At 48.7% G+C, this 12,954-nt stretch overlaps 4 protein-coding genes across 4 annotated transcripts; 1 reads left to right on the plus strand and 3 right to left on the minus strand.

Moving 5' to 3' along the window:
• Positions 1 to 233: 233 nt before the first annotated feature.
• On the minus strand, positions 234 to 1,237 carry ABOM_000613 (golgi SNAP receptor complex member 2 family protein; the record flags this gene model as incomplete). The annotated part of the gene is made up of 5 exons (XM_022527743.1): positions 234 to 680; positions 754 to 823; positions 883 to 994; positions 1,074 to 1,173; positions 1,235 to 1,237. The coding sequence occupies 5 exons, from the start codon at positions 1,235 to 1,237 to the stop codon at positions 234 to 236; spliced, it is 732 nt and encodes a 243-aa protein (XP_022394515.1).
• A 665-nt stretch (positions 1,238 to 1,902) lies between these two features.
• ABOM_000614 (uncharacterized protein) lies at positions 1,903 to 2,610 on the minus strand (the record flags this gene model as incomplete). Its single annotated transcript, XM_022527744.1, has 3 exons — positions 1,903 to 1,936; positions 2,002 to 2,392; positions 2,478 to 2,610. 3 exons carry the CDS (start codon positions 2,608 to 2,610, stop codon positions 1,903 to 1,905), a joined length of 558 nt encoding a protein of 185 aa, XP_022394462.1.
• Positions 2,611 to 3,321: 711 nt separating this feature from the next.
• Positions 3,322 to 4,986, minus strand: ABOM_000615 (putative pyruvate dehydrogenase complex, dihydrolipoamide acetyltransferase component; the record flags this gene model as incomplete). Its single annotated transcript, XM_022527745.1, has 4 exons — positions 3,322 to 4,398; positions 4,461 to 4,684; positions 4,757 to 4,806; positions 4,880 to 4,986. 4 exons carry the CDS (start codon positions 4,984 to 4,986, stop codon positions 3,322 to 3,324), a joined length of 1,458 nt encoding a protein of 485 aa, XP_022394314.1.
• A 424-nt stretch (positions 4,987 to 5,410) lies between these two features.
• Positions 5,411 to 11,558, plus strand: ABOM_000616 (Arf family guanine nucleotide exchange factor SEC7; the record flags this gene model as incomplete). Its single annotated transcript, XM_022527746.1, has 4 exons — positions 5,411 to 9,656; positions 9,710 to 10,076; positions 10,129 to 11,178; positions 11,237 to 11,558. The coding sequence occupies 4 exons, from the start codon at positions 5,411 to 5,413 to the stop codon at positions 11,556 to 11,558; spliced, it is 5,985 nt and encodes a 1,994-aa protein (XP_022394461.1).
• Positions 11,559 to 12,954: the final 1,396 nt, after the last annotated feature.

Below are 12,954 nucleotides of genomic sequence, written 5' to 3' on the forward strand. Positions count from 1 at the left end.
TAATTTGAATAAATACCCGACTTGTATTGATTCCTGTTCTCGGTTTTAAATCGATCACTCGATTACATCCATGACCACGTAGCCTTTCAGTTGATCTTAATGGCATATAGATACAAACAAGAAAGAAAAAAGCATAGAATGATATCATAATGCAATCCGAACACCTGCGCTTGCACAAACCCAAGCAACATCCAGAGAACCCCATACCAACGGACAACAAAAAAAATCATAAACTATCTCAAAAAGTGCAATACAGCCCAGCAGAAGAGAAAGAATATCACAACCCCACCCCAGAAAATCCACTTGTCCTGCTTTGCCCGTCGCTCCACTTTTCGGATAGTTTCACCACTGACTCCCAGAGTATTAGCGACACTATACAGCCGACGCTGCGTCCCCTTCAGCACCTCTCGCTGCTGTCCAAGATCCGCAAGTACAGCACGTCCCCGGTCCAGGAAGTCATCGAGCTGTGTGCTCGTGTTGGCCAAGAAAGATTGCTCGCGAAGCGCATGAGTCTCTCGGTTGTAATCTGCGGGTGAAGCACCAAAACTGAGCCCCCCCCGGGACGAAGATGGAGCAAAAGCCGATGACTGTGGAAGAGAGGATTGGGCGTATGGGTTCTCTGGGGTCGCTGTGTGATGTGGACGTCGACCAAGCAATTCACTACGGTTTGTCACGGATTGCTATAACATCCAAGTTTATCAGGATCAGCGCATATCAAGGTTGGCATAATCTAAACAAGTCTCAAGAACTTACGGCATCCTCTCGTTCTTTGCGTAGCCGATCGAAATGCTGTCGGTAATCTGCAAGCTCCGACCGGAAATTACTGCAGAACCATGTCTCGGTCAGCTTGTCTCTATGAGCAACTTGGATATAGTTTCCTACTTTACTCTCTCAAACGCCTTCTGTTGCTTCTCGGGTATCAATTCTTTCTTCGATAGAGCTGAGTAGTCATCGACGGTACGCGATAGGGAGGCAAGTGAAGCTGCGATCTGGCCTATAGTCTTGCATAAGTTTCCAACACAGCTGAAGGCTCGTACATGTTTATCTTTGTAGGGCGAAAGGCCAGTCCGTACCTTGTAATGCGGGTGAGGATGTGGCAGGAGACTGTGCGAATGTGTCCAGATCGCGACGGATAGCAGAAGACTGCTTCAATGCCGAATTGAAAAGAGAGTTCTGTGCAGTTTACACCTGTTAGACACAATTCAGTAACCAAACATCAACACAAATAACGTACCATTTTCACAGACAACCCCGTTACGGTACTCTCTGCATATAAACACAGTAGAGGCTTACGAAATCGGATGAAAGAGTCAGCTGCCGTAGGAGGGCCTTTAGTACAATGTATTGAGCAAATATCAACTGATTTGTGGTTTTAGCGGAGCGGTGATGTGGTCGTTATGCTTGTACCTTTACTACGGTCTTGTAGATAATCCCGGCCGAGGCCACATGTTCTTGCAGTCGCACAATTCTGACGTCGCTGACCGCCTCTCGGCGCAGCTTTTAAATGTTCAACTATTTCCATCTTCATTTTTTACTAGCAATGCCCAGCTATAAACAGACTTTTGCAAGTTAATATTGTCTAGCAAACCGTGGGACATGGTCAGCATTTGGCTTGTCATACTATGACGCATGTTTAACTCAATTGTACTGTACTCAAAACTCAATTACTCCAGATATAAATTGGCTATATATATACTGAACATCAATGATACTCCGATGCCAAACAAGGAGTAGGGTATGCTATTATGAATTACTGATACAACAAAAAGGATTCATCACTGCGCCAACTCCAGCTCTTGGGAAGTGTGGGTAACAGAGCTATAATGAAATATCTGACAATCAGAAACGGTCATATAGAAACAAACCCCCAGACTGAACGTCAGGAACAGTAAAACCCTTTATCTATTTGGGAGGGTACTTGTTTTGGAGAAACCACCTGACAGAGTTAAGTATTAGCAATACGGGCTTCGAGATTGACATTGAGCACATTGAGGAACTTACTTGCTGACGAAATAATCAACCGCACCAAATGCTCCAACAGCACCGGACCAAAGTCCAATCAGCTCCCAGGAGAGTTTGCCTCCGACATGTTTCCGGTATGCACCGAACCCCAGTCCTGCGCCCACCAAGCTTAGGAGCACAGCATTGCCGATATAAACCGGATTATCCAAGTTGCGACACACGCCAGAAGCCTTAGCCTTGGCCTTGGCCTTAGCTTTTCGTTCTTCTCTCGCTTTCTTGTTTTCCTCAGACTCTTCCCGCTCTATCCGCTCGGCTTGAGTGGTGGTCTTGATGTCTTGGTCTAGAAAATTCGAATCCACGACAGTGACGTGTTGCGAATCTACATCGACTAACGAGGCAGTGCTCTCAGATTCGTCCTTATAGACCCCACCTACACTAGGGGCACGGCTTTATTTCAATTAGTTAGAGGCATATTCTGATGTATAGTTTTGTAAACAGGCCATGTATCGACTTACGCCTAACTGGAGTGTTAGTCCTGATACTAATAAATGCAAGTTCATTGGCGGCAGAGAAGATATGGGGAGAGATGTAACGTACCTCTTCTGCGGATTGTTCCGGGCCCTTGGCGGCTACTTCGGCATAAGACATGTTTGGAACGCCACGTAGATTGGAAAGTTATGTGTTTATGGATGTGTTTATGGTCTGTGACGGAGTTAGTTCGGCGAAGGCATGGTTGGTAGACTGTAACATGGAGTCTATAATGGATTGTTGACATGATCAACCTACCTGGAAAGGTAAAAGGAAAAGGATACTGATCCAAGGGGGAGCTGAGAAAGGCACTCTCAAATCACTGTTAGATGAAAGTGAAGTAAAGTTCAAGAGAAGACGCATGCATGGATTTATACGAATGCCAGGGCGAAAGAGCGGGCGTGAAAGAATGACATCACGTCACTGATCAGCCGGTGGAGTTGGAGCACTGCCAAGACCCGCCATTCATGGTCACATTCGGCTGTAAAGAGAAAGGCTTGGCCCTCGTGGAGAATTGAGTTGGAAGCCATAAAATTAAAATTGAAACATGGATAGTGACCTACAAATGGTATAGCGTTTAGAGATATTTCCCCGAATCCGTCGCCTCTGCAGTTGACAGCAGCCTCAATACGGAATTGACCAGGGAATAGAATTCTAAGGGAACATAGGAAATGGATTTAGATCTGATGCACTGTACTTGACAGACCAATTACGGTCAAAAAAACACTAGAATGATTTTTAATACATATTAAAACAAATGCCAAAAGGAACTCCGGTCGTAGATAGGTATTACGTCTGGCATTTTGGAACCCCAAACAGACCAGATCGAGCTTAGAGCAGCAGCTCCAAGGGGTTCTCAACAACCTTCTTCAGCTCCTTAATCCATTCAGCACCAACGGCACCGTCAACCACCTTGTGATCAAAGCTGCCAGTCACAATGATCTGGTCGTCCCATTCAACCTCGGTGCCGTTCTCAGTCTCGACAGGGACAGCTACTTTGCGGGTAGTACCAACAGCCAAGATACCAGCCTGAGGGGGGTTGATAACAGCAGTGAACCGCTCAACGGCAGGGTTCATTCCCATGTTGCTGATGGTGAAAGTACCGCCCTGGTACTCCTCTGGCTTAAGCTTGTTGTCGCGAGCACGCTTGCCAAGGTCCTTGATAGAGTTAGAGATGCTGGAGAGGCCGAGACCCTGAACGTTTTTCACAACAGGAGTGATCAGTCCAGCAGGGGTGGCAACGGCAACACTGATGTCGGCAGTCTTGTGTTGGCGGATGACAACCTGGCCGTTCTCCTCGTGCCAGCTGGAGTTGACAGCAGGCACCTTCTGAAGAGCAGCAGCACAAGCCTTGACAAGGAAGTCATTGACGGAAAGCTTGTACTTGCCATCGGCGGAGGCGTTAAGGGCCTGGCGGAGCTTCAGAAGCTTAGTGACAGACAGAGTCGTCGAGACGAAGAAGTGAGGGTTCTCTCTGGTGGATTGCTGAAGGCGGTTGGCGATAGTCTTGCGCATGGAAGTAAGAGGAATATCCTCATAGGTAGGGCCAGCAGCGGCAGAAGCGCTGGGCTTGTACTTCTCAACATCCTCCTTGGTGATCTGACCGCCTCTGCCAGTACCCTTCAGGGCCTTGATTGGCACACCCTTCTCCAGAGCAAGAGCCTTAGCAGCAGGGCTGATGGTAGGCTCGCGGTCGAGACTGGGCTGAAGCTTCTCACCCGAGGTCTCAGGCTCCTGAGCAGCAGGCTCGGGGGCCGGTGTAGAAGCGGGAGCAGCATCAGTAGCACCCTTAGACTCTTCCTTGCTCTCCTGAGCTGGGGCAGCACCCTTGTCACCACCGGCATCCTCAGCGGTGAACGACTCGAACGACGAAACATCAGTGCCCTCTTCAACGAGGACGGCGATAGGCTGTTGACGCGCAATTAGTAAGTGCAATACAAGACAATCAAATTTTACATCGCAGCACATACGGAGCCAACAGCAACCTCCTTCTCACCAGTTTCCTTCAGAACCTTAGCCAAGACACCTTCTTCTTGGAACTCAAAGTCCATCTGTGCCTTATCGGTCTCAATCTCGACCAAAACATCTCCGGGCTGCAGGGCATCGCCGGGCTTCTTCTGCCAGGCACCGATGTTTCCAGCAAGCATCGTTGGCGACAAAGCAGGCATGCTGATGATGGTGTGAGGGGGGAAGGCTGCAACTCGACATGTTAGAATTGGAGGGCTGTACTACGAAGACAGGAAGAATAAAATCTGGACGGGCGTACACTTGGAGGCATAGTAGCGGGAAAGGGCAGCGAAGGCGGGCAATTGGGGTCTAAAAACAGGGGTAACAATGTCAGCCTTTCAAAACATGGGACTCGAGGGTTAAAGCGCAGGCTATAACATACTGAACAGCATCCCTGAATCTGTGCATAACCTGCGGCCTCCTCAAGGAGGAGGCGCCTTTGGTGAGCATGGCGCTGGGAGTGCGCATCCGGACAGCACTGGCGACCATGGTGCCTGAATGCTGTGTGTATGATACGGTGAAAGGGCCCGGGATGCGACAGAGAGAGGAGAGAGGATGGAAGGGCGGGCAAGAGGTATATCTGGCAGGTGGAAGGGCCCGGTATCAAAGAGTTGAGGAGTGCAGCTCTAGGAACTTTTCTGTTGAGCTTCCCGGTGAGAGATCGGAATAGTGTCGCCGGGTGCCGCCGGTGTCCTGCTTAGGTAAGTTGTAAGCAGGTCTCCGTCGCGTACCTGGCACGAATCGGCGTCCGTAGATTATCCCCGTCCGCCGGAGAAGACACGCATCAGTTCCACTAGCGGGTTAGTAACTTAGTATGGAGTACTCTCCTCACTGCTTCTAGTCCTGAATTTACTTTTCCATGTGGACCCCTCATATGTCTTATTTGGATTGCTCCAGACGGAGTCTCGCATAAATGGCAGAAGTTGAGAATGGCTCTGCCAATGAGCCAACCCAAACATCTCCAGCTCTGTCGCAGGCAGACAACAAAGAGCATGGGGCAGATGTTTCCACGCACTCCGAAGCCTCCGATGCTATCGAGGGGGACAAGCCCACGCTCCCCGAGGAGACGGAACGCCAAAAGCTCGATGTGGATGCTTCACAAGGCCATAAGCAAGTACAAAGCGAATTGGACTCTATTGAACCTACTGAGCTTGCAGAAACATCTTCAGCCCCTCCGAAGGACACTGTCGAGGCCCCAACATCCGAACTAAAGCCATCGCTCCAGTCGGATGCCAAGGAGGAAAATGCAGATAACACACAAGATGGTGGTCAGGAAGTTGGTCCCGAACAGAGCTCTCCCGACGAGAGCCTCGATAGAGACTCTGTTCCACCTCAAGATGTACCTGTTCCGGACCCTCGCGTGCGCTCGGATTCGAGGTCAACGACTGCTACATTTGCGACACACCGTTCAGTTCCCGTTAGCTCCACTGTCTTCATTGTAACAGCACTTGACACGATTGGCGCATCCCGAGAAGCTCGGAGGACCAAAGAATTGGAGGACGCCGTGAAGAGTGCGATTGCGAATGTAAAGCAATCGGATGGCCAGCCCATAGATCCGGAAGTCATCTTTCGCCCTTTACTTCTTGCTACCAAGACTCTTAGCGTCCCCTTGCAAGTGACGGCACTCGATTGCATCGGGAAACTTATCACCTATTCATACTTCGCTTTCCCTAGTGCTCAGGACGTCAATGTCTCCCAAACCGATCCCACGCAAGAGCAGCCACCGCTGATTGAACGAGCTATCGACGCGATCTGCGACTGTTTCGAAAATGAAGCCACGCCCATTGAGGTCCAACAGCAAATCCTAAAATCACTCCTTGCGGCAGTTCTGAATGACAAAATTGTGGTGCACGGAGCTGGTCTCCTGAAAGCTGTCCGCCAGATATACAATATTTTCATATACTCTAAGTCCAGTCAAAACCAGCAGATCGCTCAGGGATCTTTGACTCAGATGGTTAGCACAGTCTTTGACCGAGTTCGTGTGAGGCTTGAATTGAAAGAACTACATATGCGTGATGCCGAAAAAGCACAGGGGTCCTCTTCTGACACTGTAACCCTGGATCCTGCGGAGACCCCTCAGACCAATGAGGAAGATCAAGCGTCTGACGTCGCCTCTGCTACCGTCCCGGATCAACCCGTTGCTAAGGAGCCTACCGAGAAGATGACATTGCAAAGTTTCGAGTCGAACAAAGACATCACATCTGTGAATGACAATGCCCCAACAACAGTTACACGCGCCAAGGCTCGCCAGACCCCAGTGAGGTCCTTGTCGATTTCAGGGGAGGAAAGAGAAGACGGCGAAGGTTTAGATGATGATGAAGACGAAGTATATGTTAAAGATGCTTTCCTGGTTTTCCGAGCTCTGTGCAAGCTGAGTCACAAGATTCTTAGCCATGAACAACAGCAGGATTTGAAGTCTCAAAACATGAGATCAAAGCTGTTGTCTTTGCACCACATTCACTATCTAATCAACACCCACATTGCCGTTTTGACGTCCCCTCTGTTGACGATTAAGCAAAGCTCCAACAGCTCGGATGCTATGACTCTTCTACAAGCTGTCCGGCCTCACCTTTGCCTAAGTCTTAGCCGAAATGGCTCCAGCTCGGTGCCCAGAGTTTTTGAGGTGTGCTGTGAAATTTTCTGGCTTATGCTCAAGCATATGAGAGTGATGATGAAGAAAGAACTTGAGGTGTTCTTGAAAGAGATCTATCTGGCTATACTTGAGAAGCGAAATGCACCCGCTTTTCAGAAGCAATATTTTATGGAAATCTTGGAAAGATTGGCAGACGACCCGCGTGCATTAGTTGAGCTATATCTCAATTATGACTGTGACAGGACTGCACTGGAGAACATTTTCCAAAATATCATCGAACAACTTTCTCGGTACGCCAGCGTACCAGTCTCCATTACTGCAGCCCAGCAGCATCAATTCCAGGAGCACCATGTCAAGATCTCTCGTTTAGGACTTGAGTGGCACCAACGTGGCACTTTGCCTCCGACTCTCACTACCGCGAATGTAGCCAACATTCAACAGCCTAATCTGCAGGGTGTTCCTTCTGAGTATACGCTCAAATACCAATCGGTCGAATCTTTGGTGGAGATACTGCAGTCGTTAGACAATTGGGCCTCTCAGCGTATGGCTGATCAGGCTGTCCCCAACATCTCGTCTCAAAAGTCCATTGACAATTCGAGAGAGTCATTGGATACAAATGCTGGTGCATTCCTTTCATCCCCTAGGGTCGATGTTGTCGAGGGTAGTACCGGTCGGTCAACACCAGTGCCAGAAGATGATCCAAGCCAGATGGAGAAGGTGAAGCAAAGAAAGATTGCGCTCATGAATGCCGTCCAACAGTTTAATTTCAAACCTAAGCGTGGCATCAAGCTATTCATACAAGAAGGTTTTATCAAGTCCGACCCTGCCGAGATTGCGTCCTTGTTATTCCGTAATGACCGGCTGGACAAGGCTATGGTAGGAGAATACCTCGGTGAAGGTGAAGCGGAGAATATTGCTATCATGCATGCATTTGTAGACATGATGGAGTTCACAAAGCGGCGTTTCGTTGATGCTCTCCGTGGCTTCCTGCAACATTTCCGTCTCCCCGGAGAGGCACAAAAGATTGATCGTTTCATGCTTAAGTTTGCAGAGCGCTACACAACCCAAAATCCAAATGCTTTCGCAAATGCTGACACGGCCTACGTTCTTGCGTACTCCGTCATCTTGCTTAACACAGACCTGCACAGCAGCAAGATGAAGGGACGTCGTATGACGAAGGAGGAATTCATAAAAAACAACAGGGGTATCAATGATAATCAGGACTTACCTGAGGAATATCTAACGTCTATTTACGACGAGATTGCAGGTAATGAAATCGTTCTTGATACAGAGAGAGAACACGCCGCAAACGTAGGAGTTCCCACGGGCACACCCGGAGGGTTGGCATCAAGGGCTGGACAAGTCTTTGCAACTGTGGGGAGGGACATCCAAGGCGAAAAGTACACTCAAGCCTCCGAAGAGATGGCTAATAAGACTGAGCAACTTTATCGAAGCTTGATTCGGGCGCAACGAAAAACGGCAGTCAGGGAGGCTCTCTCACGGTTTATTCCTGCTACCTCTGTTCGACACGTTGGTTCTATGTTCAATGTCACTTGGATGTCGTTCCTTTCCGGCCTATCTGCTCCAATGCAGGACACCCAGAACCTTGAAATGATTAAACTGTGCATGGAAGGAATGAAGTTGGCCATCCGAATTAGCTGTTCTTTCGACTTGGAGACTCCTCGAGTTGCATTTGTGACGGCTCTGGCCAAGTTCACGAACTTGGGCAACATTAGAGAAATGGTGGCGAAGAATGTCGAGGCTTTGAAAGCTCTACTTGATGTAGCACTCACAGAAGGGAACTACCTCAAAAGCTCCTGGAGAGAGATCCTTACATGCGTTAGCCAGCTGGATCGGCTCCAACTTCTCACTGACGGCGTTGACGAAGGATCGTTGCCCGACGTTTCGCGGGCGCGTATTGTGCCTCAAGCATCCTCAGATGGCTCCCGCAAATCCTTCCAGTCCTCAAGACGGCCGCGTCCTCGATCAATCAACGGTCCTACGGCCTTCCGCACCGAAGCTGCAATGGAAAGCCGATCTGCTGAGATGATCAGGGGTGTAGATCGAATCTTCACGAATACGGCCAATCTCTCTCATGAAGCCATCATTGACTTTATCCGGGCGCTGAGCGAAGTAAGCTGGCAAGAGATCCAGTCTTCCGGACAAACCGACTCTCCCCGTACGTACAGTTTGCAAAAGCTCGTTGAGATTAGTTACTATAACATGACGAGAGTCAGGATAGAATGGTCCAAGATTTGGGAAGTCCTTGGACAGCATTTCAACCTTGTTGGATGCCATTCCAACACAACGGTGGTCTTTTTTGCGCTAGACTCGCTTCGACAGCTGTCAATGCGCTTTATGGAGATTGAAGAGCTTCCAGGTTTCAAGTTCCAAAAAGATTTTCTCAAGCCATTTGAGCATGTCATGGCTAATAGCAACGCGGTAACCGTGAAAGACATGATTCTGCGATGCCTTATCCAGATGATTCAGGCCCGTGGAGATAACATTCGCTCTGGTTGGAAAACAATGTTTGGCGTCTTTACAGTCGCTGCTCGCGAGCCTTATGGTAAGTGATGATGCTCCGGGGTTGCTATATGGAAGTTGCTAATGTGGGTATAGAGGGCATTGTGAACATGGCTTTCGAACATGTTACCCAGATCTATAACACCCGGTTTGGCATTGTGATCACGCAGGGTGCTTTCCCCGATCTCGTCGTATGCTTGACAGAGTTCTCTAAGAATTCGAAGTTCCAGAAGAAGTCGTTACAGGCGATCGAAACTCTGAAGTCAACCGTCTCCAAAATGCTCAGAACGCCTGAATGTCCTCTCTCCCATCGTGGCTCATCAGCTGAAGAATTCCATGATGAAAATACAAACCTTGCGAAGCAACTTAGCCGCCAATCTAAGGAGGAACAATTCTGGTACCCTATACTAATTGCGTTCCAAGACGTTTTGATGACTGGTGACGACCTTGAGGTTCGCTCACGGTACGCTCCCTTTGTCCTTGGCATGCGAGCATTTGACTAACACAAGATCTAGAGCTTTGACATATCTTTTCGAAACGCTGATCAGATATGGTGGCGATTTCCCTCAAGAATTCTGGGATGTTCTCTGGAGACAGCTGCTTTATCCTATCTTCGTTGTATTGCAGTCCAAGTCGGAAATGTCTAAAGTACCTAACCATGAAGAGCTATCTGTGTGGCTATCGACTACGATGATTCAAGCATTGAGAAACATGATCACCCTTTTCACGCATTACTTCGATGCGTTAGAATACATGCTAGGGCGCATACTGGAGCTCCTTACACTATGCATTTGTCAAGAGAACGACACTATCGCGCGAATCGGCAGTAACTGTTTACAGCAGTTGATCTTGCAGAATGTTATGAAGTTCAAGCAAGAGCACTGGGAGAAGGTTGTTGGTGCCTTCGTGGAGCTTTTCAGCAAGACTACCGCGTACGAGTTGTTCACCGCTGCTGCTGCCATCTCTACAAAGTCTTCCGAGTCGCACAAATCCACCAACGGGGAAGTCGCAAGCAATGAGGGAGGTGCACAAGAGACTTCTGAAACATCCTCAGCACGGGAAAGTCTTACCGATTCTCCGAAAACTAACGGACTGCAAAACGTGGCACATGAGCATGAGGAAGGGGACATGCCTACCGCTGCCAACTCCGGGCTGGAAGACTACCGACCTCCGGCCGAGGTACAGCAACAACCAGCTGCGGTCACTGCTGCCCGTCGTCGGTACTTCAACCGCATCATAACGAACTGTGTCCTTCAATTGCTCATGATCGAAACTGTTCATGAACTCTTCTCCAACGACAAAGTTTATGCGCAGATTCCGAGCTATGAGCTCCTTCGACTAATGGGGCTGCTGAAGAAGAGTTACCAGTTTGCGAAGAAATTCAACGAAGACAAAGAACTGCGTATGCAGCTTTGGCGCCAAGGATTCATGAAGCAGCCACCAAACCTTCTCAAGCAGGAGAGTGGTAGTGCTGCAACCTACGTCCACATCCTTTTCCGTATGTACCATGATGAGAGGGAGGAAAGGAGGAATAGCCGTGCAGAAACAGAGGCTGCACTCATTCCGTAAGTGTCTGGTTATCACTCCGTGCTACTGCTTAGCTAACCGATTTTCTTTCTTTAGACTCTGTGCCGATATAATTCGCAGTTTTGTCCTTCTTGATGAAGATTCGCAGCATCGAAATGTGCTTGCCTGGCGTCCTGTAGTGGTAGACGTGCTGGAAGGATACACGAACTTCCCTTCTGAAGGCTTTGACAAGCACATTCAAACCTTCTACCCGCTATCTGTTGATCTCCTCGGTCGCGACTTGAACCCTGAAATACGCATCGCGCTTCAATCATTACTTCGCAGAATCGGTGAAGTAAAATTGGGAATCCCTGCTTTGCAAGCACCTGTTAGCGCGAGAAGCTCGGTCTCCCATCGCAAAGAGAGCGTCGGACGTTGATTGCCTGTCTCATGTCCCTTTTATTTCATTTTAACCTTTTCGTGTTTTGGATATCCCGCCTACCTGATTGCTTTGCTTGTCTCTCACTGGATGGCGACTGTTGTAGACCTACTTTTCTGTGCTTAACCTTTCTATGTGAGCCGGATTTTATATATGTACCTAAACGAACCGGATCTTTCCTAATGACCGTAACTTTCCATATTCGGAGGGCGCCGAGAACCGTCCTCAGTAGGTAGTTTGCATTCCCGAGGTCGCATAGCTAGTCTTACAAACACCCGCTGCTTTTAATCTCATGAGGCTACCTGGATTCAATTTCTCTAACTAGAGGAGAGCACAAGTAAGCGACGTTGTAGCGCTCAATTTAGGTGTGATACGAATGCCAGAATAATAGCATGGAAGTAAGAAACTCTTCAGTTATTATTTTATAAATACGAGCTCCCCTACTTGCATACCTCCTTTGTATATGCGCGCAAGCCTGCTACAAAATTAACCGCAACCCTCCCCTCCTCCTAGTTGAGTATTTGTAGATGTCAAGGTAGAAGAGAAGACCGCTAAACCAACAAGACTAGGCAAACGGTATAAGACAGGCGAGGGGAGTGGCGCCGAAGTGGCCGGTTGAGTTCAAGGCGCTCGCTTTGGTGGTACTGAAATATAGGACCGACTAGGCTGGGAAGGGAATGCATCCAACGGGGTGCGCTGGGGTGCGCTGCTTTCGCGCCCTCTTTGGCTCTTTTCTAGGGCGATTCGCGAACTGGAGATATGTCGCTGTTGTGGGAAGAAGAAATTGAATGCTCGATGGGTGGTCTCGTGCCTTCTGAACTGGTTAGAAGGATGCTTAAGATAGCAAATGCGAATGGCTCCATCAACTGGGGGAACAGTTCTTGCCTGGAGGGACGAGAGATGATCTGGGGTGCGTAATCCTTGCCAAGTTTACCCAGGAGTAACCAGCATCATCTGGACTATCCTTGTATAGCATCTTTTCTCAGCATTTATGCCTCAATAAAGAAGCTTGCCCTTGAAGCGAAATGGTTCTTATAGTAAAAAATAGTAAAAATGGATGCTCGTTTCGGCTCTAGTATAAAACCGTGCGATGAGATATAGTGCTCCTAGGTGAAGCCTCCTCCGAACATCCCCAGTGGAGAACATATTGCGATATACTGAGTTCCGTTGTTCTTCCCTATCTTAATCTGCCACTATTCCTCTGTTTGCTTTCGGTACTGGCGTGAACTTCCTCAGTTGCACCTTTGCCCATGCTGTTTAGCATGGCGCTGGGCATGGGAATTGATCCAACAGCACGAGTCAGAAGGCCGGCAAGTCTTATGATTGAGTCCTATAATACTGCATAGGAGGATGAATATGAGAAGACCGCCCTCTCGCTCACTCCCGACGCTATTCG

Source organism: Aspergillus bombycis, assembly GCF_001792695.1.
Source record: "Aspergillus bombycis strain NRRL26010 chromosome Unknown contig00002, whole genome shotgun sequence".
NCBI lineage: Eukaryota > Fungi > Ascomycota > Eurotiomycetes > Eurotiales > Aspergillaceae > Aspergillus > Aspergillus bombycis.